Genomic DNA, 26859 nt, shown 5'->3' with positions numbered 1-26859 from the left:
CTCCTTTAATTAAACCACCGAATATCTCAGCATGTACGTGTACCCTTAGAGAAGACTGAAGGAATTTGCAGTCTGCAAGAACTAACATGTTTGGGTTTTTTTCAGATGTCCTCTGAACTTAGGTGGAGTAAATAAAGTTGATGTTTGCATAGGAACGAAATGTGAAAAAGCAGACTGTGAAATAGACCCATTAACCGGAGTCTTTGAAGACGAATGTGCATTTTATCCTAATGTGGACCGAGATGTCCATGAATCTGTTATGTACGGACAAGCCCTGGATCCTGTAAGTTCTCATACTATAAGTGCTTTATTGTTACTGACTCAATTAATTCCAGGGTTAGGAAGCCAAGTATGGAAATGTCACTCTTTATTTGTACAAGTCAACGGAGCCGTGATGCAATAACAGAAAAGGATAATCCAGTTACATTTCTTAAAAAAAAAAGAAAAGAAAAAAATAGAAGGCAGATTTTTTTTTTATAATCTCTTACTAGCAAATAGACTGATCTTCAGTATGAAGGCTAACAAGCCCAAAAGTAGTATACGAACTGGGAAAATGGCTCTCTTCTTATTATGTATTAAATAGAAAATGGCAGCACACCAAATATGAAATATGTGAAATACGAATAGCAAAATGGCTTTAGTAATACATTTCATTATAGCTTTTGTAAGGCATATCAAATATGAAATAAGTGAAACATGAATAGCATAATGGCTTTTGTAATCTAGAAAAACATATGAGATACTTAGCACAAAATTTGGCCAAAAGATGTGAGCCCATTCACCAACGACAAGGTGATCTCAGATTGAATGGGTCCCTATACTGACTGCCTGGTGTGAACTGACCTCTGGCTAGTAACATGATATGATTATGGCTCAGGAGCACGACCGATTTTCTTGTACAAGGTCTAGCCGTGGTTTTCACTGATGGCACTCATACCTTTGATATTCTACGGGGATCTGCACATCTCTAATTATTTATTTTTTTCTCCTCGGATCAAGCGGCCCACGCAAAAAAAAACAAAACCTGAGAAACGTCCGATTTTTTTTTATCCCATTGTCGAATTAAATTCAGCCATGCGAGTGTATGGGTCCGTGGGAAAAAAAAACAAGGGTTCGATTTTCATGGATTGAAAGAATGGAGAAGGTGGAGATACTTTTTATTTCTTCTCTCCATGTCTGAGAAAAATTGATGCCGCTTTGATTAATGTCTCATCAGATTAATTGGACTGTTTTTCTTGGATGTGGAGAAAAATGGTCGTGGGACCCTATCCTCAGACTGCATCTATGCTTTACACTAGCTGCTCAGAATTAATAGTTGACTGCAGGGGGGGCAGAAAGTGAGAAACCTTGTTCCCGACCACTATCCCATGTGGTCATTGGCTCCCTTCAGGACACAATTGTGGGGTGCTGATTGGCTGTCGTGAGTGACAATGCTCTGATGAAGCCCATTGTGGCTTTCCAGTGAAGACCATCTTGTGGCTGGGCTTCATAGGAGACCATGACTTCTGCTGTACAATACTATACAGTCGTATTGCAGCATATATTATAAGTTATTGGACAATCCTATGTTCAAATCCCCTAAGGGGATTAAAAAAGAACAAATTAAAAAAATATATACAGTGGGGCAAAAAAGTATTTAGTCAGTCAGCAATAGTGCAAGTTCCACCACTTAAAAAGATGAGAGGCGTCTGTAATTTACATCATAGGTAGACCTCAACTATGGGAGACAAACTGAGAAAAAAAAATCCAGAAAATCACATTGTCTGTTTTTTTTTTCATTTTATTTGCATATTATGGTGGAAAATAAGTATTTGGTCAGAAACAAAATTTCATCTCAATACTTTGTGATATATCCTTTGTTGGCAATGACAGAGGTCAAACGTTTTCTGTAAGTCTTCACAAGGTTGCCACACACTGTTGTTGGTATGTTGGCCCATTCCTCCATGCAGATCTCCTCTAGAGCAGTGATGTTTTTGGCTTTTCGCTTGGCAACACGGACTTTCAACTCCCTCCAAAGGTTTTCTATAGGGTTGAGATCTGGAGACTGGCTAGGCCACTCCAGGACCTTGAAATGCTTCTTACGAAGCCACTCCTTCGTTGCCCTGGCGGTGTGCTTTGGATCATTGTCATGTTGAAAGACCCAGCCACATTTCATCTTCAATGCCCTTGCTGATGGAAGGAGGTTTGCACTCAAAATCTCACGATACATGGCCCCATTCATTCTTTCATGTACCCGGATCAGTCGTCCTGGCCCCTTTGCAGAGAAACAGCCCCAAAGCATGATGTTTCCACCACCATGCTTTACAGTAGGTATGGTGTTTGATGGATGCAACTCAGTATTCTTTTTCCTCCAAACACGACAAGTTGTGTTTCTACCAAACAGTTCCAGTTTGGTTTCATCAGACCATAGGACATTCTCCCAAAACTCCTCTGGATCATCCAAATGCTCTCTAGCAAACTTCAGACGGGCCCGGACATGTACAGGCTTAAGCAGTGGGACACGTCTGGCACTGCAGGATCTGAGTCCATGGTGGCGTAGTGTGTTACTTATGGTAGGCCTTGTTACATTGGTCCCAGCTCTCTGCAGTTCATTCACTAGGTCCCCCCGCGTGGTTCTGGGATTTTTGCTCACCGTTCTTGTGATCATTCTGACCCCACGGGGTGGGATTTTGCGTGGAGCACCAGATCGAGGGAGATTATCAGTGGTCTTGTATGTCTTCCATTTTCTTATTATTGCTCCCACAGTTGATTTCTTCACTCCAAGCTGGTTGGCTATTGCAGATTCAGTCTTCCCAGCCTGGTGCAGGGCTACAATTTTGTTTCTGGTGTCCTTTGACAGCTCTTTGGTCTTCACCATAGTGGAGTTTGGAGTCAGACTGTTTGAGGGTGTGCACAGGTGTCTTTTTATACTGATAACAAGTTTAAACAGGTGCCATTACTACAGGTAATGAGTGGAGGAAAGAGGAGACTCTTAAAGAAGTTACAGGTCTGTGAGAGCCAGAAATCTTGATTGCTTGTTTCTGACCAAATACTTATTTTCCACCATAATATGCAAATAAAATGAAAAAAAAACAGACAATGTGATATTCTGGATTTTTTTTTCTCAGTTTGTCTCCCATAGTTGAGGCATACCTATGATGTAAATTACAGACGCCTCTCATCTTTTTAAGTGGTGGAACTTGCACTATTGCTGACTGACTAAATACTTTTTTGCCCCACTGTATATAAATATTTGAATCACTCATTTTTCCTCAATTAAAAATAAAGATATTTTTTAAAAAAATAATTATATTTAGTATCACTGCATCTGTGAAAGTCCAGTCAACCAAAATCTAAAATTAATTAATTCATTCTGCAAAGAGAAAAAAATGTTGACATTCCAGAATTTATTTTTTTGGGTTGCAGCAAAAAAAAAAATGCAGTTAAGAGATCAAAACCTTTATATATGTGCCAAAATGGTATCACTAAATACATCAGCGCAAAATGCTAAAAAAAAGAACTGGCATAGATAAATGGCCCAAAAAAAAACTAAAACAATTTACGTGACTCAAATGAATCAATAGGAATACATTTTTACAAATTTTCAAATTTTTTCACTATTAATATAAAGTAACTTAGCAAGTTTGGTATTGCCATAATCATAAATAAAAAGATGCTTTTTTTTGCAATCTCGCCGCACTTGGAATTTTTTTTCTCATTTTCCAAATTTCCAATTAATTTTTTGGTAAAATGAAGGGTGTTGTTCAAAAGTACAACTCTTCATGCAAAAAAACATGTCCTCATATAGCTATATTGAAGTTTCTGACTCTTGGAAGAATGGACGGAAAAAAGATGCAAAAATTAAAACTGGCTGCATCGGGAAGGGATTGAAGGGCATTTTGGTTAATTTTGCTTTTTTTCATCCTAAAAACCTTGTTACATGCATAGTCATTTAACACCTCTCATTGTTCACTTCCAGGTCCATGCATTCTGCGATGAACAATCTCATAACAAAGAGGCACCAAATCAACAGAACAGATTGTGTAACCAGAAGAGCACATGGGAAATCATCATGAATTCTCCTGACATGAAGACAAGTGCTCCATTAGCCAACACCAATATTCTTGATCCTACATTCGACCTCCTGCAGTACAAGGAAAGAGTGGTCACCTTGGTTCTTGATGTTTCCGGGAGTATGAGTACTGTAAGTGCTCATTTTATTTGTTCTTTTATGATTGTACTTGAAGTCCTTTTTTCCATATTTGATGGTAAGATTGTCCAAAAACTACTTCATCCAAGAGGATAAAGCAGTCATCTATCATTACACTTTATACTCTTAGAGTTTGATGTTCAGGAAAGTTGCCCTCTTAAATGTATATTTTTGGATCCTGGAAGAAACGTGAAACCTCTCTAAGGAGATATTAGGAAATATTTCCTTCTGAAATCCTCATTTTCAACAAAAACGACATATGAGGTATGGATTTCCTGAATGTAATGTTAAGAGCACATTATTCTGGTGCCTCACACATTCGTTATGTAATGCTGTAGATGCTGAATCCTTGAAAATGGTCTCATAAAAGTCTTAAATCCTCATCCTCAAAGGTTTGTTCTCCTCATCATTGGGCAGAGTTAAACTGTCAATCAAGCAGGAGTGTACAGCCCCCTACTCAGAAAACAGAGGCAGTACACTCCTGCTTGATTGACAGTTCAGACCAGCGGCATCCTTGCACCACAGGTCCAAACTGTGCAATATCAGATGCTGATATATGGAGTACCTTTTGATTCGGCAGCATCAGAGAACTAGCCAGATTGGGAGCCAAGAGTGCGCCCCAGCGATCCACAATAGAAAAGACAGAGAAAAGATTCAGAAGTATCTAGATAAGCTTGAACAATAGGCAGTGACTAATAGAATGGTATTTAACAGGGAGAAATGAAAGATTCTACATCTGAGCAAGAAAAATGAAAATTGCATCTACAGAATGGCAGGAATAGAACTAAGCAACAGCACATGTGAAAAAGACTTGGGTACATTAGTAGATCACAGACATGAGTCAACAGTGTGATGCAGCAGCAAAAAAGGCAAACACAATTCTAGGATGTGTTACAGAAAGCATAGAGTCTAGATCACATGAAGTAATTATCCCCATCTACTTCTCCTCGGTCAGGCCTCATCTAGAATACTGTGTCCAGTTCTAGGCACCACATTTGAAAAAGGACACTGAAAAACTGGAGCAAGTTCAGGGAAGAGCTACCAGGATGGTGAGCAGATTGCAGAGTATGTCCTACAAGAAACGGTTAAAGGATCTGGGAATGTTTAGTTTGCAAAAAAGAAGGTTAAGAAGAGTCTTAATAGCTGTCTACAAATATCTGAAGGGATGTCACAATATAAAGGGATCATTCTTATTCTCATTTGCACATGGAGACATGAGAAGCAATGGAATGAAACTGGAAGGGAGAAGATACAGATTAGAAAAAAACTTTTTGACAGTGAGGTTGATCAATGAGTGGAACAGGCTGCCATGAGAGATGGTGAGTTCTCCTTCAATGGAAGTCTTCATACAGAGGCTGGACAGACATCTGTCTGAGATGGTTTTGTGAATCCTGCATTGAGCAGGGGGTTGGAAACAACGACCTCGGAGGTCCCTTCCAACTCAAACATTCTATGATTCTATGAGATTAGCACTTATAAGCTTTATTGGAATCGGCTCGTAAGCAACGTGTACTGCCAATAACCTAAATGACTCTCTTTAAGCAATAAAAATCCCTCCATTCTTGAGAACAATTTTTATAGGCAGTTTGCAAGCTTGCACAAAATAAAGAATATGATACAACCCCTTTAATATGGCCATATGATTTTCGGATAAAAGGGTTATTGTTCCCATGTGTTTAAATGGGTACAATCAGATAGACAGTGAGAAAAAAAGCACATTATACACTAAATATTAAAAAATTAACTTAAATTTAAAAAAAAAAAATTTTTTAAATCTTTTTACCAAATAAATTACGACTGTAGACGTTTCAAATTAGATGAAAACTCACTTTCAAATTATTCATGTTGGTATAATAAATTGCTTCTGTACATTACAGAATGACCGCATTTCCCGTCTCTACCAAGCCTCTGAAGTTTATATCATGCAAATAGTTGAGTCTGGATCCCATGTTGGCATTGTCGATTTCTCCACCGATGCGATAGTTAAATCTGAACTGGTGAAAATCGTTGATACCTTCCAGCGTGAAAAACTGAAGAACCTTCTCCCCAAAGTAGCTACTGGTGGCACAAACATTTGTGCTGGAGTTCGTAAGGGACTGGAGGTAAAATATTTTTTTTTTCAGTAGTTTATTTTATTTTTTTATATAAAAAGTTTTACATGGAAAGATGTTTTCCTAGTGGCAGTGTACCAGTATCATAATAAACTACATGCACATAAAATACAAAATGTCATTGAAAATTTGTTTTCCAAATCAAAATTCCAGAAACTATTTAATGATATAATCTTAAGGATCAGCCAGTAACCCTCCCTAGACCTCCAAGATATTAACATATACCTACACTAGACCACCACAGGTAAGGGATATTCATATCCAATATCATGCTAAAACATCAGCAATAATGCATAGTAACCTCCAAAGTACCCCAGACTCCACAGCATATTACAGGAATACCATTACTTATTGTGCATGTACACTGCATGGTCATTGAGAACGGTCTTTCTTAGGAACACTTGTTTCTAGATAATCGGTCAGTCTAAATAGGTTCCCAAGCACCCAATGAAAAGGCCTCCTAAAACTCAACAAATTAGCAAAATGCTTATAATTCTCAGCAGTACGTCATGCTGAGTAAGCAGGACATGTGCTGCCGAGTTCATTAAAAGTCTACAGTGGTGTGTAAAGGTTTGGGCATCCCTGTGTGGTAGGGGCAGGGGTTAGGGGGTGGTCCACTGCTTACCACGTTCGGACGACACAGGCACCAGGCGAAGCAAGGACAAGACAGAGGCAGAGTTCAGTTGTAACAGTTCCGGATTTTATTCGTCGTCCTCCTGACGACAACAACCACGCACCGCAGTTCTTTACAATTCTCCGTCTCCAGGCCCGGGTACCTGCACCTTTCCTCCAGTCGAAGTAACGTCCCTTGCGGATCTTTCGCTGGGGCTGTCCTAGACCAATCTACCGCCAGCGCTTCACCTGCCTGAGGTCGTCGTCCAATCGGTACCCCCGGGGTCTCGTCTGTCCTGCGGTCCGTCGGGTCAGGGCCACCCCCCTGACTGTCTCTTTCCTGTCAGTCCCCTTGCCAAGCTCTTCGCTGTTGTCCGTCTTCTGCCGAGCTCCTCCCGGGACTAGACTCCCTGGAACCCCTACCAGTCCTATTTATCCCCTCTCTCACCGGGAATTCCCCTCCTGGGTTCCTATCTCCCCGCCCCCCATGACTAAGTGTTTCTCAAGCCCTAAGCTGCTGTTGAGTCCTGAACTACTCCCCCCTGACATCTTGTGGTCATTTCTAGGTACTGCACTCTCTTGTCTGTCTTTTCCAGCTATCACCCTGCTGTCCTTGTCAATCTCCGTCCATAGTGCACCAACCATTCCCTCCTACTTCCAGTCAAGTCTGTCCGTGAAGTCACCTTCCACACACTCCTCCTTCCTTTGTCCATTGTCGTCCCGACAATCGTACTCCCTACCTACGTCATCCTGAAGCTTGTCCACAGTCTGTTGTCGGACCGGTCGTTGGGCCAAACCCGCTGCCCACGGGGGGCCAAACCAAACCGGGAGCACCATACTCCGAGCATCCTACTGCTACTCGCCGGCGCGCATGCCACGTGACAACTCCTTTCAGGTTGGCGAGGTCCACCCGGACTATTACGGCGTGTACCCCCCACTTCTCTCCCCTTCTACTACCTTTAGCTGTCTGGAACGCCAGGTCTGAGGCCTGTTGCCTACCAGGACATCACTGGCGCCCGCCCTTTTGGGGTGTCCGTGGTGTCAGGGACCTGACTGACGGACCACTGTCTGGTTCAATGTTCTTCATCTCTTCGTCCTTCACTTAAAAAGAGTCATGGTCGTCGTCTTCGTCACATCTACCTCGTACCCGGGACCTGTTACACACACATTTTTTTTTGGATATACACACTACTCATTAAATCAACTTTAACATACTGTTACTTTTACTTTAATAACAACAGGAGTTACTCAACTGGAGTAACCCTTTTTAACTTTTTTTTTTGTTTTTGCAACACAACTTTTTCTCGCAACATCTTTGTTTAAAACGGAATATAAATGCTCCCCCTCCCTTTAGCATTAGTATCTTCTCCCCCACATCCCCATTATGTCGGGAGAAAAAGGTCAAACAATAAAAAACATTTTTTATTTTTTTTTTTTAACCTGGACGAAAAACTGTCCTCGTGGCCTGCACAACGGTGCAGCGAAATCCTGACAGTCTGGGCCATCTCCTGATAGCCGGTAGCAAGGGGCCCCACAGCTGTGGAGCTCCCGGGATGCAGGGAGTGTCTCTAGGGGTCCTTTTTATGGGGGCTCGTGGTCTTCAGGTTCGGCAATTACGACTACCGCATAGTAGCCGCGGGGACAGTACTCCTTGTAGTACGATACCAGGTCCCCCTCCCGCAACGCCCGGCCGTGACGGATGGAGGTCATGTTGATGTACACCTGGCCGGTTGCGAGGTCCCGAATGAACCTGTATCCCTTCTCCAGGTTGATGTACACAAGCCACCTCATGGATCGGGAAGCCGCCATGCCAGCCTCCCCTCTCTCGTGGAGCAGGTTCCAGACCTGCCGCTCCCTGGCCTTTTTCTTCTGTATGACCTCCGCGACCCAGATGGAGGGTCCAGTGTAGGCCTTGGAGTCCGGTGGGCGGGACGTGGCAAGGGTTGAGAGCAGGGCAGAGGCAGCCGCAAATTCCGGCGGCCCAGCAGCCACTGGGGCCGGGCGAAGGGCAGGGGCATCATTGGTTCCCGGTGGCTAGGCTGCAGAGCCCGACAAGCAGGCCGCAGCCGACTCTGGGGGTGACACAGATGCGGCCACGGAGCAGGCCGCTGCCAGGGCCGAAGATGGAGCAGCGGCGACTGTCAGCAAGGAGGCCGCGGAGACAAACGGCCCAGCCTCCGCAACGGACTGGAGCAAAGTTGCGGCAGGGGCAGGCTGAGACAGGTAGGCCGCCGCCGGGGTGTGAAGTGCAGCAGGGGTGGCCGCTGGTCTGCTCCGCGCCGGCGACGCAGAACGAGGCGCCGCCGAGCGGGGTGGCTCGCGATCGTTAGCAGAGGGTCGCTCAGCCCGGCAGAGGCCACAGAGCCCTCAGCAGCTGGGTTTACAGGAGTGCAGGAGGCTGCGTGGTGCGGCCGGGTGGTGGGGGCCGCTTGCGGAGCTGCCGGCAGAGCCGGGGGAACTCTCATCTTCCCCGGCGCCGCGGCCTCCGACAAACCGCCACGTGACTCCTCCCGCAGCCTCCAATCTTCACCCCGACGTCCGGCAGGGCTAGCCTCCAGGCTCGTGGGTCCCGCGGGGAGGCTCCCCGGTGATGTCTTCGGCGGCTGCTCCCGCAGGGCCCGCAGTCGCTCCTCCTCTCCGCCCAATATCTGGGGGGTTGTCAGTGGCTCCAGAAAGCAGGTCTCCCAGCGAGATTCGACCTCTTAACGCCACTGCCATTCCAGGCGTCCGAGGCCACGGCAGCTGCAGCATCGCATCCCGTCCAGTGTACAGCAGTCGAATGGCGCCAAACAGCCGCAGCCGGTCTTTCCACCCGGGCCACACCCGCTCCTGGGTGGGTGATGGTCGGCTTCTCCACCCATCTTCCCGGGTCCAGTATGAGGGGGCGGCGGTCTCCTGACATACACAGCTCCCCCCAGGGGTAAGTTGGAGATGGCCCCAGTCCGTCCAGAATAACTGCAAACGCCCAGGCCTCTTCCTGGCGTTGGAGTACCTCAGCCATGTTGGTCGGCTTCTGGTACTGCCCCGGATCCTCTGATGACAAGCGATGATCCGGAACAAAGTCTCCAAATTATAATTCACAGGTGAGCAGTCTTGTAATCCACAGGTATTTGTAATCCACAAGTGAACAGTTCTTTTGGAGTCCTCCTGGCGCAGGCCTGCCACGGAAGATGTCGTATTAGCGGCGGCGATCCTGCCGACTACGTCAAAATGTGGTAGGGGCCGAGGTTGGGGGGTGGTCCACTGCTTACCACGTCCGGACGACACAGGCACCAGGCAAAGCAAGGACAAGACAGAGGCAGAGTTCAGTTGCAACAGTTTCAGATTTTATTCGTCGTCCTCCTGACGACCACAACCACGCACCGCAGTTCTTTACAGTTCTCCATCTCCAGAGATATGCTGTATTGCTATGGTGTAGTGCGCTCTGCACCATAGCAATACAACATATCTCTGTCAGCGCTTTGTTCCTCCTCCTGCTCTCCTCACAGCTCCACATGAGCAGCTTGCCTACGTTGCTACACGTTATTCTGAACCCACAGTGTCATGTTTTTGGAATATTAACAGGTTTTGCAATTGTCTGAAGAAGGTCCTTGATAGTGACCGAAACATAACAAATAGAATGTACACCGTGTGGATTATTACGCTGTGAATAAAGCGAAACTATTTTTTCTGCATTTGGGAGTGCCGGATTTCTTTTTCTGTATTGAATTGGGACTGGTATCCTTTTCTGCGCACCCCACATCTGAAGTCTCGGAGTGACGTGTCTTTTTGTTATATAATCTTGAACCAGATAAGATAGTTGATTGACAAGAAATTATAGCTCCCGAATTCTTTACAGGGTCGATTATGCAAATCACGCTCTGCTCAAAGTTTGATCAGGGCTTGACCACAGCGCTATCCGATTCTCTCCCTCGGATGAGAAGAAGATGGAAAAGAAAAATGTCTCCATCTTCTACATTCTGTCAGACCGTAGAAATCGGACTGCACTCAGATGTCATGTAGATACAGTCCAATGTTTCCCATGCACTCATTAACTTACATGGCCGAAAACGATTCCAAAAGTAAATCAAACTCAGGCATGCCCTGATTTTTTTTTTCCTCAATGAGATCGGTCGAAGGAAAAAATAAGACATGTGCATGGCCCCATAGAATAACATTGGTCCAAAAAGACGTCAATGTGCACAAGCACTTCAACAAAGTATAATTGGGGTGTAGGAGAGTTTTGTAATATGTCTAAGAAAATTCCATTTTTCCCTCTTATTTAGGTAAACAGAAAGCTTGATAGTAGTACATACGGTACTGAAATAGTGCTGCTAACTGATGGGGAAGACGCTAACATCGTCTCTTGCAATAACGAAGTTAAAGCCAGTGGTGCCATCATTCACACGATCGCTCTGGGCACCAGTGCAGATAAAGGGCTGGAAGGTTTGGCTGATATTACAGGTATGTTATATTGCATTATATAATGTTTTGTCCTGATGGTCACATAGTATTGATTTGTTTCCAATGCATTTTTTTCGTTCTTAAGTTACATTGTTGTGCAGCCAATGACTACTAAAAACTTCTGGTAGACATTGTCAGGATTTTTGTATCATAAATCCACATGCAAATTTCCTCTTTCGTTTGAAATGGGTGATATCTGCAAATTATGAGACACACGAGGAAAGTTACGGTGTGAATATTTATAGAAAGTGATAAAATATCTATTTTTTTTATTAACGTAAGTTAAATTTAATTGAAAATTCTTGAATGGGAAAGTTGACATTTTCTGAATGGAAAACAGGTATTTATTTGGTAACACATTTTTCATTTAAAAGCAGGAATGAATCGGCTCCTAGATTTTATCCAAATATAGTAAATTTTATACAATTTTGTAAATTCCTGCAAAAAAAACCACATTTGGGCATATCATATTAATCAAGCTTAATGTGCCACACTGACTTTAATGAATTGCACCACATTTATAGTGTGTGTCATGGGGTTACCGCAACAGTGTGGAGCCAGAAGACCGCAGCGTCTGATTGCTACTACACCAGCGCTGAGAAGAAGCACTTCTCCTTCATTTTAAATGTGTTTATTTCTTCTGTCTGGACAGTGGTTAATTGGCCATGTTGAGAATCCCTGTGTTCACAGCTGAGCTCGGTTAGCCACTCCCTTCCTCTTTTATAATCTGGGCTCAGTTACTAATCCTTGTCAGAGCTAGCATTTGCTGCATGTCTAATGGTGGGAAAGGAGTACATATGAGAAGGAGAGTTGAAGGAGTTATAAGTGACTGTTGCTTGGTTTGTTTGCGTGGTGATTATCTATTTTGGTTTATTCCCCTACCTTCACACCCCGGTGCATTCCTCTGTTACATGTGAGTGAATATTTTGTATGCCTGGAGTTTTCTGTTAACCCTTGTCCGTGTTGCCTTGTTTGTTGGGTTGGTGCACTACAGTGCACAGTAGCGCCCCTCTTCTCTGGGTGGGGGAAGAGAACAGACTGAGAGCTAACTCAGGAGATAAGGCAAGGATGGAAGCCCCGACATCTTCACCTTTAGAAGTATCCCGGGGAATAGGGCAAGCTAGGGTGCCCCCTAGTATTAGGGACAGGGAAGGAGCCCCTGGTCCCAGATCATCCGACAGCTGTGTCGTGACAGTTTGTTTTAGACATGAGGGCGTTGGCTCTCTGGAATGGGGTGAGGCTTATCTGAAAGTGGGTGTGGCCAAAAATGTGACAAAAAATAGGCTCCACAATTGTGGTGCACAAAGTAAGCCAACTAATATAAATTGTAAAATAAGACTAGACAGTCTTAAAATTCAGCAGATTTACCAAACAGCATGAACCACTGTGATACATCTGGCTAAGCGTTATACAGTTTTGATGAATATTGATGCAATATGACAGCACTTTGCAAGTTTTCAAACTTTCCAGAATTGGCATCCGGGAAGTAAAAAAAAATTTTTATATAGCCAACCCTTCCAAACCTCATCTGCGATTCCCTCCACATTACACCCTATGAAAGCGGATTTGGGTGCTGCCGATGTCTCCCAAAACCTGCTTCCCATGATGTTCTGGAAGTGTCTCAAAATTAGCTAACTCCTCTGGGAGTTGAGGAGGGCTCCCCTTTTTTTCCAGGAGAAGTGTGAAAATTTTAAGGAAAATTAAAATTCATGACAGCATTAATCATTAACATCATCGTGACAGAATATGGTGGCCAAATAGCTGGTGGCACATGTGATTATACAAGCTTTATGTATTAGAAATTTGTAAAGGTAAATTGGATTCTTCCTATTTCTTTATTTTCATTTTTTTTATTTTTATATTAATAATATGATGCCTAATGAAATAAATATAATCTGCCTACAGGGGGCTTAAAACTTTACGCATCCGATAACGTGGACGCTAATGGTTTGATAGACTCCTTCAGTGGAATAAAATCTGGAAGTGGAGATGTTATACAGCAATCCGTTCAGGTATGCAAAAAGTATGGCTTATAAGTCTCATTAATGCAAACTTGTCACACTGAACATAGAGGCCAATGTGCAAGCAGTGTGTATGGCTATGTTCACACTGAGATTTTTGAGGCGTTTTTATGGAGTGGATCCTCCTCAAAAACTGCTTGAAAAACGCTTCTTATCCATTTCTCTGGGAAAATCAAATTTGGAGTGTGTTCACACTGAGTCATTTTACTTAGTTTGTGGAGTAGGAAATGTGAGTTTTTGAGAAGGGTTTGAAGAGTTTCTGTTCAGTTTCTACTGCAAAAACTCCTAAAAAAAAAACCTCAAAACCTTATTGTTCAGTAGGCCACATTCACACGTTGAGTATCTGGTGAGTTTTTTACCTCCGTATCTGTAAGCCAAAACCAGGAATGGATGATAAATGCAGAGCGGTGACGTGCTTCTATTATACTTTTCCTCTGATTGTTCCACTACTTATTTTTAGCTTACAGATACTGAGGTAACTCACCAAATACTCAATGTGTGAACATGGCCTTAAGGAGTTTTTTGGAGTTTTTTCTGAAGAGGTCTTGAAAAACACTTGTTGGAAAAAAAAATGTGTCACTGTTTGAAGAAGATCCTTATTGAAACCTCTCAAAGGAGACACTGTCCCATCAAAAGGCTGTCATAAACCATTTCAGTCAAAAAACAGAAAAAAAAAGCTATTCCAAAACTCTTAGAGTGATCAATGAGTGGAACAAGCTGCCACTAGAAGTGGTGAGTTCTCCTTCAATGGAAGTCTTCAAACAGAGGCTGGACAGACATCTGACTGGGATGATTTCGCGAATCCTGCTTTGAGCAGGGGGTTGGACCAGATGGCCCTGGAGGTCCCTTCCATCTCTACGATTCTATGATTTTCTATGATTTCTTCAAAATAGATTCAGGAAAAGGACAACTCCTGTGAACACTTCCCAAAACAGGAGCAGTTTTTTCTTGAAAAACACATGTTTTTTGAACACCTCAAAACACTCAGCGTGATCGTAGCCTTATAGAGAGTAGATGAGCAGATTGATATACAGATTTATGGGAGAAGACTCAGTATAACATCATTTAAACCTCTGCTTATTCTGGGCTTTTTAGTCAAGTGGGCGGTCCTTTTCAGTGATTGACCGATATCTCAATATTACACCTATGTAAAGAAGGCTGTCAATCAATGTTTAGGGCTGAAAAGACAGAATAAGAATAGATTTTAAAAAAAAAACACAAATTTGTTGACAAATTTTCCAGAAAATACATGTAAAATTGCTCAGCTCCTCCTGCGCGATAACCTGTTGAATTTCTTTTAAAGAGGTAGACCTTCACAAAGTGTCCCATACCAATATGTCAGGGAAAATGGCAGTGGTCGCTCATTTTCTCAGTGGCGGTTAATACAAGGGACATAGTATTTCTGATGAGTAATCATATGGAAGGAGGCTTGTGCCGCATGACATCCACATACCATCATAAGACGTATAGAAGGGAACAGCTGGAATGCGTCCATGTGCAAATGCCGGGGCTTGGGATCCTCAGGATTGGGCTGGAATTAAACCAAAATTTACTTTAAAGGAGTTCTCCACTTTGAGAAAAGTTGGCCCAAACATTGTAAAATGCCTAAAATAAATTCAGCAGGTGCTTCCTCTATCTGGGTCCAGTTTCAGCTTCCTGACACTTTGATTCTCCAAATTTTGGCTGCAGCGAAGATGTCAGGTCTACAACACCCATCACTGCTCTAACCAATCATTGAGCTCAGTGGCGTGTGCCGTCCACCTCGTCACAGACACTGGTCCTTGGGCGCAGGTCACTGATCTCAGTGACTGAGTACAGCTGTGATGTGAGTAGTTGACATGACATCACCACCACAGCCAATAATACCAATACCAAGTAGCAATGGTGATCCGTAACTAGACCCATGGAGTGGAGTACCAACTGAGTTTGTTTTTTTTGGTATGTTACAGAGTTTAGGGCCCACTTTTCTGAAAATAGACAACCCCGGGTGGAAAACCTGTAGTTAGAAGGTTACACTTCATTTCAGCTGCTTCTGATCTGGTCATTATTTCTTCCTATATAAGCTGGTCAGATCTTCTTTCCCTGCCAGTGAAAGATTTGTCTTCCTGTGCTGTGTGCTAAAGCTAAGTGTTTGGAGTAAAGTTGTTGTAGGAGTGTTCTGTGGTTTGCTGTAGTACATGTGTGTATATCTCCTGCTCCCTGTTCCCATTTAGTTTATTCCTCCCTGTCCCTATACTTCTACCTACTGTTAGTTAGTACTTTTGTATGATAGAAGTTTTCTATTATCCCTGTTTTGTCTTTGTGTCTTGTTTACATAAATTTCTGTCCCATGTCTCTTGGGGTGAGTGAGGGGACAGACCAGGATTGAAAAGGAGCATAGTAAGGATGGAGACTCAGGCCTCTCTGCCTTAAAGAGTACCCACGGGAAAGGGATAGTTAGGGTTGCAAGGAAAGTTTGAAGCCCCCCTTCCTTACCGAAGACCATTAACTGAGCTCCTTCACAATTTAAAGTTTTTTTTCTTTACCTAACAGATAGAAAGTACTGCAACAACAATCCAACCAAGCAAATGTCTGACGGGCAAAGTGACAATCGATAATACTGTGGGAAATGACACTTTCTTTTTAGTAACATGGATCAGTTTAATACCATCTATTGAAATCAAGGATCCAAAAGGGAAAGAATATAAGAACGATCAATTTGTCAGTGATGCTATCTCAAAATCAGCTCGTCTCACAATCCCAGGCACAGCAGAGGTAACCGCACATTATTCATCTCCTACATCTGCTTCTACATGAATGTGATTCATCTTGTCCACAGATCTTCCTGTCCTTCAGTATATAAGACTGTATATTATACATGACAACTATCAGAACTACGCAAAAAAGTATAAAAGGAACTGTGTTACACAAAAAAGCATTATATGTCACTTTATAAATAATATAAATAGCCCAAAACCTGAAACTGCCCTATTAAGAGCTTCTGATATTTCCTGTTGATGATTTTTTTTGGGAACATCTTTTGTCCTCTGTTTAGGTATTAATGACGTATACTTGACTACATCATTCTCCTCCACTGATCAGCCAATTACAGCTCCAGCCCAATGTGAACAATGTACGGCATCAGAACACACAGCTCCGAGCATGGTGTAGTGGCCATTCTCGGTACTGCAGTTAATCTCCTAACTCCGAACATGGTGTAGTGGCCATTCTCGGTACTGCAGTTAATCTCCTATCAGAGTAAATAGGAGCGGAGCAGTAATATCTGAGAATGGCCACTATATACAGTGTAGGGTGCTGTGCTGTTCCTCCTCCGTATACTCTTTACGTCTAGCTGATGCAAATGCTGGAAACAGCTGATCGGTAGGAGCGCTGGCTGTTGACCTTCACAGATCTGATCTTGATATTTTACAAAATATTTTTTTTTTTACTCTTCCCTGGTTAACTCCATCCACTTTTCTATGGAGTAAAAATGTGCAGATTTTAGTGCAAATATGGCGTTAAATTCCCTACAATGTTATTCCCATAATGTACATCACAGTGCCCAATATCAACTTATGTTAAATGGTCACTGTCATTTCAACAAACTGTGCAGAATTATGTAGTACAGATGAATATAAGAAACTTTGTATTGTATCTTATCTGAGAAATTTGCTTCTTTTTCCACCTATGAGACACTTCTCTCCCTGCTTCCTGAACTCATCATCCACTTAAAAAAAAACAGGTCAAAACTCTCTCTTGGTCAAAGCAAGGGTTGCCAAACCAGTGAGGTATCAGGTTACACCTCCTATTATACTCACTATGGAGAGTAGAGTAAATGACGAGCACAGTGAGAGACCAGGCAGACGCAGGCAGATTAAGCTGCAGTTCAAGCAGAGCTGGACTCACAGCCACACCGCTTAGTACTACTATATATTGTCCTCCATGCTATAGTTGCTTCTGCCTGTGTGTTACAGCAAAAGAACAGCAGTAATCCAGCTCTCTCATAGCATATCATCATAACAGATACTCACGCCATAGCTCAGAGAGAACAGAAAATGAGAGACAGAGGAGAAAATTGGTGAAAATAAAGGCTATAACTCATATAAAGATTTTAAACCCCCTTTTTAAGAAATAACACTATTTAGTTATTTTTCTTTATCTATTCATCTATTTATCTATTGTCAAAATGTGTAATGTTTCCCTTGTACTTTGCTAAAAAATCAAACAAACTGTATGTATTTCATTTTAGAAAGGAGATTGGGAATACAATATATGTAACAGTCATCCAGCGGAACAAGTTCTTGGTTTGACCGTAAATTCCAGAGCAGCCGATTCTAATGTTCCCCCAATCATCGCTGAAACATACATGAACGCTGACACAAGCAGTTTCCCTTCTCCAATGATTGTGTATGCGACGGTCACCCAGGGACTTGCTCCAGTTCTACATGCTAAAGTTACTGCATATATTGAGCCGCAGAACGGAAAAGTGATTACGCTGCCACTTTTGGACAATGGTGCAGGTTAGTTCTCGTGATACAGTGTTATTACATGTTCATGCATGTGGTATTGGCTTGGAAAATCATATGGATAAGGTAAATGACTTCTACATTATCCTTACACATACAGTAGTATTTCATAGTCATGGTGGTACAGGCATCTGATCCAACCCGTGATCAGAAAACCTCTACAGTGTATAGCATACTTGCGCATTTTGATATCATTCAGTCACTCAGTAACTTGTTTCAGGCAGCTTTGCTGTAGCTGGGAAAGTAAAACCTATTGCATTCTGAAGGTTCTAAAGAACAGCCTGTGTGCGCCACCTGCTGGTAATAGCAGTACTGCAGTCTTTATTCCTAAAGGGACCCTGTTGTGTTATAAAATCCTGCTAATCTGCAGATATTGGGTTAATCTGCAAATTAATAGTGTTCTAAAGATGTGTGGCTGCCACATTGAAAGTCCTGCTGCAGGGAGTAAATGAACGTTATTTCTCCTGGCAGCCTCGGGCTTTCAGTCATAGAGGCGTGTCCGGTTCAGCTTCAGTCACCGCTAAATGCATAGTGAGTGGCATCTGTAACCACTGCCCGCCACTGACTGACAGCCGGCTCTATACTGATGCACTGCTGAGCCTGCTTTCAGTCAGTGCCAAGGAGTAGTCACAGCCTGAAATGAGAGAACCCAATGATGCTGAATGCCAAACACGAAAATATATCCTGTAAGTCCGTTTTACTGTTCGGATGGAGAAAGAGAGTCTGTGGGGGTACTCTGCTTCCTTTAGCCCTCTAGCCCTTTCTACGACCATTTTATAGCACCAAAGTTTGGGTCGCAAATGACTTCTAAGAGGTTCAGGAAGAGTTCTGGTACCCGAACCGAGCATTGGATTAAAGTTCAGGCGCACCCGAACATCCACGGGACTGCTTATCTTTCATCCCAGCCTATACAGTGAGCAGTGACTGAGTGGTCACTTAAAGGGAATCTGTCACCCTATTTTTCCCCTATCAGCTGCCGGCACCGCCATCAGGAGCTAATCTACAGCATTCTGTAATGCTGTAGATAAGCCCCCGATGTAACCTGAAAGATAAGAAAAAAGAGTTAGGTTATACTCACCCTGGTGTTTGGTCCGGTCCGATGGGTGTCGCGGTCCCGTCAGGCGCCTCCCATCTTCTAACGGTGACATCCTCTTCTTTGCTGCCTGTCGTGGCTCCTGCGCAGGCACACTGCTCTGCTCTGTTGAGGGCAGAGCAGTCCTGCAGTGCGCAGGTGCCGGAAGATGTCCGGCTCCTGCACACTGCAGTATTCTGCTCTGCCCTCAACAGTGTAGGGTGCAACACTCATTGGACAAAGACCGGACCTCCCCCTGGTGAGTATAATCTAACTCCTTTTTCTTATCTTTCAGGTTACATCGGGGGCTTATCTACAGCATTACAGAATGCTGTAGATAAGCCCCTGATGTCAGTGCCGGCAGCTGATAGGCGAAAAATAGGGTGACAGATTCCATTTTAAGTATCAGCAAAGTTCCAATACTTTCCTCTCCACATGCTTTCCTCTTTATCTATAGTTTGTCTTCTCTGCTCTCCATAAAACCTTAGATACTTTGCCCACTGTAGATCTGTGTCCAACCTCTTTCCTCTAGCTGTCTCCAATGGCCACCATACACACTAAATAGGTGTCAGCCCAAGGGTATGTTTTTACGGACCGGAATCCTTCATGATTTGTTGTGCATTGTACGATGCATACAGCCGCAGCGTCCAGATGTTACAGCATAGTGGAGGGGATTTTATGAAATTCCGTCTCCACTATGTGTGCACGGCCGCTTTGGGCGGAGAGGGGTACCCGCTGCGTCCAAAGCGCAGGGATTCCGGCCCATGGAAACATACCCTAACGCTAGTTTAGCCGACACCTATCTCTTCCAACTCCGACAATCATATGAATATTTGTCTCGGCTGAAAGCAAATGAACAATAAAGAAGCATTCTGTGTGAAGGCGTACATAGTTTTTAATTTGTGCAATTACATCTGTCTTTGTAAAATTGATATTAAGTTCTGCAATGAAAGTATTAAAGTGCTATATTTTCTTTAAATAAGCTTTGCTTTCTTTGAAGGTGCCGATATTATCAAGAATGACGGAATATATTCCAGATTCTTCACAGACTTTAATGGAAGTGGCAGGTACAACTTGAAAGTACATGTAGAAGGTCGTGAGAAAGACAGCAAAGCCACCTTACCCAAAAGCCGGGTGCTATACCTTCCTGGTTATGTTGAGAATGGTAAGATTATCATGTAAATGCCCATATTCTGGTATCAGTCTAATAGTCATACACTTGATTTTGATATTTTGTTGAACAAACCTATTTTTTTACTACGTCTGTGCACCATTTATGTGGTTGGCTGGGAGTTAACAATTCATGACCTTAGGAACTGTATGGGTACCTCTACATTATAGGTACCTCAATATTATAGGAACCTCAGTGTCAGCATGCCCTCTACACTAGCAAGACTCTCTGAGTACACTAATTCTATAAAGTTATGAAATTCAGGAATGGAGACCTGAGGTAGTTATTACCCTAATACTTTTTGTCCATATAGTGTATACATCAAGTACATCTCTGTTTTCCCACTTGCTATGCTGTATGATGTTTATGATATGTTCTGTTCCCATCTGTCACCTTTACCTGATTTAGTTTTCTTTTTTATCTTCACAGGTGTATTAGTCACTAACCCTCCAAAACCAAAAATTACTATTGAGGATCTGAATTTGGGAAATTTTAGCCGTACAGCCGCAGGAGGTGCTTTTGTAGTATCCAATGTGCCATCGGGTCCCTTACCGGATGTCTTTAAGCCTAGTCGAATCACTGATTTGGGGGCCGAGTTTCAGGGACAAACAGTTGTGTTGTCTTGGACAGCCACTGGTGATGATGAAGATAAAGGAAACGGTATGAGCTTTTTCTAATTTACTGTATGAACCTACATTATTTTCATGTTTTATGTGACGTGAACATTTCACTATTTTGTCTGGCTGGCACAATATTATACTTGGGACGAGTTAGTCTCAATTTTGATTCAAAATATTCTAAAAGCTATACTGACCATCCCACATGATAAATTAGATCTGATAGTCTGGGATCTCCCTCCGTACTTGAAAGAAAGGAGAAGCTAGATTTTCCTTCGGCAGTCGTCATGTGACCGCTCATATGTGATTTGCACACTTAATATAACTTGCTGCTGTCCCTGATTTTTTTTGTCACTGTTCAGTGAAAAACTACAACCCCTGCTTCATTGAGATAAGCAAGAAGAGAAGCTAGATGGCATGAAACCGTAAGGGTGAAAATTACATGTGAGTGGTCATGTGGTGCCTGCTGCAACTGCAAGCTGAATTGCATCCTGACAGCGAGTATGTTATGCATTACCCGGATTTGGCATGATACAGTGCTTCATTTTATAACGAATGCCCAGAAACATCATCAGTATGTGAACACGTCACCAGAACCATCATAAGTACTTGAATACAGCAGCAGAAACCCCATCAGTACATACTGTAAATGCAGGACCAGAACCAACATCATTACATGAATACAGCACCAGAACAACCATCAATACATGGATACAGCACCAGAACTACCATCAATACATGGATACAGCACCAGAACTACCATCAATACATGGATACAGCACCAGAACCACCATCAATACATGGATACAGCACCAGAACCACCATCAATACATGAATACTGCACCAGAACCACCATCAATACATGGATACAGCACCAGAACCACCATCAATACATGGATATAGCACCAGAACTACCATCAATACATGAATACAGCACCAGAACTACCATCAATACATGAATACAGCACCAGAACCACCATCAATACATGGATACAGCACCAGAACTACCATCAATACATGGATACAGCACCAGAACTACCATCAATACATGGATACAGCACCAGAAATACCATTAGTACATTCATACAGAATCAGAGCCACAATCACATACATGTTTTATGAATAGAACCCTGGTCCTTTATAGTCTATGGGTATATTCACTAGTTTTTTTTGGGGGGGGGTTGTGGACTGATTTTGTTATTTTGATCCGATTTGTGAATTAAAATTTCATATTCAAATCAATTGGTCTGTGAAAAAAAACAGACAGCACTCAGATGCCATCCATTCTGTTCATTTTTTTACTGTTTAATGAGGAAGAGTAGCATGGAGTTATTTTTTTTTCCGCATTCAAGGAAAATGGATACCACATTGATGGTACAAACAGACACACTAAGCAAAAATACATGAAAATCAGATTTAACATATGGATAAAAACAAAAATCAGACGTCTGAATGATGCCTCAGGAAGAGAGGGAACCACATAGAAAACTGAAACCAGAAAATTAGCCCAAATTAAAACTCTCATAGTTCAGTATGATAAATAGTTGATGGAAGGATCCCTGTTAGAGATTTGGCATTGGGCACTCATTAATGAGCATTTGGTTTCTCGATTAATTTTCAGCCAATTTTCGGTTACCTGGGTTTTGCGCTCCCATTTTCAGGGCCGGTCTGGTAAACTGACTAGTGAGGTAAAAAAAAAAAAAACTAAGGATAATTTATAATACTGAATTTAGACAATTACATGAAATTAAGTCTATGAAAAGTTGTGTATTATGTAGTTTCTGTAGTTTTTGATGGTTTGTATCTTTTTCATTTTTAGCCACCAGTTACGATCTACGAATGAGCCTGAACAGCACCACGCTTGTTGATGACTTTGAAAAAGGCACGCCGGTCAATATTTCCAGTCTTACTCCATCGCTATCCGGTTTACCGGAAGAATTTCGCTTCACTCCTCACAATACTACTATTAAAAATGGCACCATATTTTATTTTGCCTTGGTTGCTATAGACAAGGTAGATCAAAAATCGGAGCCGTCTAATGTGGCGAGGGCAGCCCTGTTCTTACCGAGAAACTCGGCCAACGGCGTGTTACAAACAGGAAACATGCTGATTCTGACTCTTTTGATGACAGTCGTTGCTTTCCATCTCTGAAGCACAAGTTGAATGACAGAAAGCCGGATTTTGGACTGAAGCGGACTATATACATATAGAGGACATGTACATATACTTATCAATCTGTTTCATCACTGGTTAGAAAAGAGCGCCAGTGCCGTGCAATAACCTTCCATGGAAATTTCCCTGTGCGCTTGTATGAGACTCATACTATTTTAGAACTTCGAGACAACATAACACTGTTTTCTTAGTAGCTTCTTATACATGGAATGATGGAGAAACAGAACTATTGAGGAGGACGACGGTGCAGCGGCACGCAACGCTCCAAACAGTGACCTTTGTATTTCTGGAATATCTGTCCCCTATAATGTATGTGCATGAATGAGCCGGACATAGTTTCCTTCTTCCATACAGAACTTTAAACACATTTTGATGATAAAAATTACCATACTTTTTGTGTTTTAACAAAATTATGTAATTTTCACTTACGCCATCCCACATTAATCCTGATGGTCTAGAGGGCTAACAGTAGAAACCTACCAGTAGAGAGGAGAGCCTCATCATCATCATTCTTTTATGTTCTTTCCCAGCCAATCGGAACCATGTAAAAGCATACCCTAGATTGATTGTTTATTTAGAATAGTTTTTTTTTTTGCTTTTAGCTCTTATTTACTCTAGTTGTGTGTATTTAGTAGGTTCTAGAAGCCTAACTAGTTGATAAACCTTATGTAGCACTAGTGTACTCAATAGCATCTCAATTTCGGAGCTATACCTGACACATCACTTATTATAAATGTATAGACCCATGTAAAATATGGCAAAAAAAAAAGCATGGAAAAACGCCAAGACAAATATTGATATAGAAACAAAAAATCTAAGGTCTAATGCACAAAAGCAGAGTTGTGCGCATGGAGGCTTCATGGAAGCATCTGGAGCCCCAGCAGAGTTTGGTTCAGCTATAGTACATGACTATGTGTTATCTTAAAGTGAGCCACCCAAAAAAATGGCTATTTGCAAAATGCTTCCATTTTTCTAATAGTCCTGCTGGACCAGAGGACTGACAACTGATGATATTTAGGAGGGCACCGTCAGTGCCAGAAGCACAACCATTTTAATAGGAACTGATTAAAGAAATCTCCAGAAAATGGGGATGTACGTTTACTAATTTATTTAGTTTTTCTTTTTTTTTATTTAAATCTCTATTTCTAGAGTAGTGATCCACTGGATGTTCTGCTGTGCATCTGCTTACGTACAGATATAGAGTTATTAACTATTACTAAGATGTTTACTGGTTCATGACACTGTACATGGAAAGCACTGGAAGTCAGTATTCATGTCACCCATAAAAGGAAATATCAGGGTTCCATACAAACCATTGATGTACAAATGAAGGATTGATCAGATCAGAGATATTCAGAAAAAGTGTTCATTATAAGGCTGTTTGCCTCGACGCCATAGACTGTGAATAGGGCAGCAGAGCGCTCACCTAGCCGCGGCTGTAGGCAAACTGCCCCAAGCCATATGATAGGAAGACAAGATGTCCTCCATTCTGGAGATCAGCGGTAGTGCCACTTATCGGACCGCCATGTTCTAGCATTTACCAGTGAATATGGATAGGGTAAATAGAGATTAATTCATATATGTACAGGACCCTTGCCCATTGGCCAGGTCAATAGTTTGTGTCCGCTGGACGGGAACCGCCTCTTACCTGCCGCCATCCACAACTCCTCTTCTGATTCGCCAGCCTGGCACCATATGTTAAGTGTGCCACATCACAATAAAATCACGCCAGGACGGCTAATTGAAATTGTTCCTAGGTCTCCTGTCCAGCTGCCATGGAGTACTGACCTGGGTGCAGGACCGGGGTCTTGCAAACTTATTTGCTCATCTCATCATGGTAATAATAGCTTTAGGCTGAAATACTCTTTTACAAAGTTACATTTAAAACTAAAGAGAATCTGTTAGTAGGGATTTGCTATGTAATCCAAGAGCATAATAAAGTAGGGGCAAAGACCCTGATTCCTGCGATGTGTCACTTACTGGACTGCTTGTTGTTGTTTTAACAAAAACACTGCTTTGTCGGTAGGAGATGATCACTACAGGACTAGTTGTCTTGTGCCATGTAGTCCTGCTGCTCTATGTAACCCTACCAGCACCATTAATTGGCAGCTTTTTATTTATACTGTGCATAGGCAGAAAGTTGGCAATCAATGGTCGGGTGGGGTTATACAGATCTCAACAATCACAGCACTGCTACACCTGCAAAAACAGGGATTTTATTAAAAAAAAAAACTGCAACAAGAAGCCCAGTAAGTGATACATTGCCGGAATCAGGGTATCTGTCCCCACATCATGCTGCTCTCAAATTACATATCAAAAACAGTTTATGGCAAAGACAGATTCCTTTTAAATAGATGTGCTATTCAGATAAGATGGGAAAGGAAAGCAAATAGCATATGTATATTTTTATTACAAAGTTTTATATTTTTGGGATGTGGTGGTTGCTTAAAAATCTGTAAAGTACCTGAAATAAATGTGAATAAAACCTTAAAGTTGCTCATTCTCTAATGTCATTGTTTTCCACAACCTGGAAATGTTACATTTGTTCCTTTTTACATTTTTTAATCAGATAGAAATGGTAGCAGTAATATCGCTGTGGATGTGGGGTTGGGGCCATTTATTAGCATCCAGTACAACAACTGAGCAATTCATAATCTCAATTACCGCACCTTGGTGTTTGTCGGCCAAAACTAAGAGTGAATCCAAAATACGAAGGAGTTGCAAATCTCTCCATCACAGTTTTCAGTTTATGACGCTCTCTTGGTTTTGGCTGACAAACACTGATGCAAAATACTTCCTTGTGAAAGTGGATAAGTGGCAATAATGAGGTAATAGTGAGGTGAGGCCACATCTGGAATACTGTGTCCAGTTCTGGACACCACATTTTAAAAAAGACATTGAAAACTGGAGCAAGTTCAGAGAAGAGCTACTAGGATGGTGAGCGGACTGCAAAGTATGTCCTACGATGAAAGGGTAAAGGATCTGGGAATGTTTAGCTTGCAAAAAAGAAGGCAAAGAGGAGACTTAAAGTGAACCTGTCAGCAGGATTTTGTTAAGTAAACTACAGGCAGTGTCAGGTTGGCACCTTTATACTGATTATAATGATACCTGGGGTGAAGAAATCCGTCCTGTGGTTCTTGTGTAATTAGTGTTAGTTTTCTGTTAATGAGATGCCCGTGCTCTGGGGCGGGACTGTAGGCAGAGTCTTATCTTCCTGCTCTAAGCCAGAGATACCAAGAAGGGACCTGCCCACAGGCCATCCCAAAGTATAAACATGTTCCAAGTCGTAGAGAGAGAGAGAGACAGACTATTTGTGCTTTTGGGGCGGCCTGTGGGCAGAGTCTTTCCTTAGTTTCTCTGGCTTAGAGCAGGAAGATAAGACTCTGCCTACAGTCCCGCCCCAGAGAACGGTCAGCTCATTAACTGAAAACTTCTATCACTGATTACACAAGAACCACAAGACGGATTTCTTCACCACAGGTATCATTTTAATCCGTTTAATACTGCCAACCTGACAGTGCCTGTAGTTTCCTGATCAAAATCCTGCTGACAGTTTTGCAAGATACATAAGCTAGTAAGGCTGTAAGTATCAGAACCCTGTTCTAATGTAATAGACATAAGTCACCAAATAGCATAGTAATGGTTCAGTCACCACATGTGCCTGTGCGATTCACGCTGCTTCCTCAGGGGCATGTTGGAGCTGCATTGAATTGCTTTATTGGTCTCCAGGAGATTCGTTAGGTGTCCCATGTCTTGCTGTCACTTCCGGTCATGCACAGTGTACCTCTGAAGTTGGGAAGCGTACATCCGGCTACAGAGGCACAGTGACGCTGCCGAAATGAGTGGACATTTGTGTGAGATTTGCATGAGCAGGCGATGACGATGGCTCATGCAAGTTATGTTATCAGGCATGATAGCATGGAAAGAGGTCTGACTAGTCAGGGGC

General features: G+C 42.4%; 1 protein-coding gene across 1 annotated transcript in view; it reads left to right on the top strand.

Annotated features, from left to right (window-relative positions):
* LOC141085889 (calcium-activated chloride channel regulator 1-like) overlaps window positions 1–25409 on the top strand; it is a 44182-nt gene extending 18773 nt beyond the window's left edge. The window contains exons 6-15 of the mRNA XM_073571507.1: window positions 106–283; window positions 3959–4183; window positions 6067–6291; window positions 11178–11355; window positions 13261–13367; window positions 15909–16130; window positions 17605–17875; window positions 19954–20118; window positions 20554–20784; window positions 22561–25409. Coding sequence (XP_073427608.1) covers window positions 106–283; window positions 3959–4183; window positions 6067–6291; window positions 11178–11355; window positions 13261–13367; window positions 15909–16130; window positions 17605–17875; window positions 19954–20118; window positions 20554–20784; window positions 22561–22892 — 2134 coding nt within the window. The 3' untranslated portion in view covers window positions 22893–25409. The remainder of the gene's footprint in view (window positions 1–105; window positions 284–3958; window positions 4184–6066; window positions 6292–11177; window positions 11356–13260; window positions 13368–15908; window positions 16131–17604; window positions 17876–19953; window positions 20119–20553; window positions 20785–22560) is intronic.
* The last annotated feature ends 1450 nt before the right edge of the window (window positions 25410–26859 follow it).

Source organism: Dendrobates tinctorius, unplaced genomic scaffold (assembly GCF_039654945.1).
Source record: "Dendrobates tinctorius isolate UK_male_01 unplaced genomic scaffold, ASM3965494v1 ptg000029l, whole genome shotgun sequence".
In the NCBI taxonomy this organism is placed as follows: Eukaryota; Metazoa; Chordata; class Amphibia; order Anura; family Dendrobatidae; genus Dendrobates; species Dendrobates tinctorius.
Note: the sequence above shows the minus strand (reverse complement) of the source record. Positions and strands in the feature narration are given on the sequence as shown.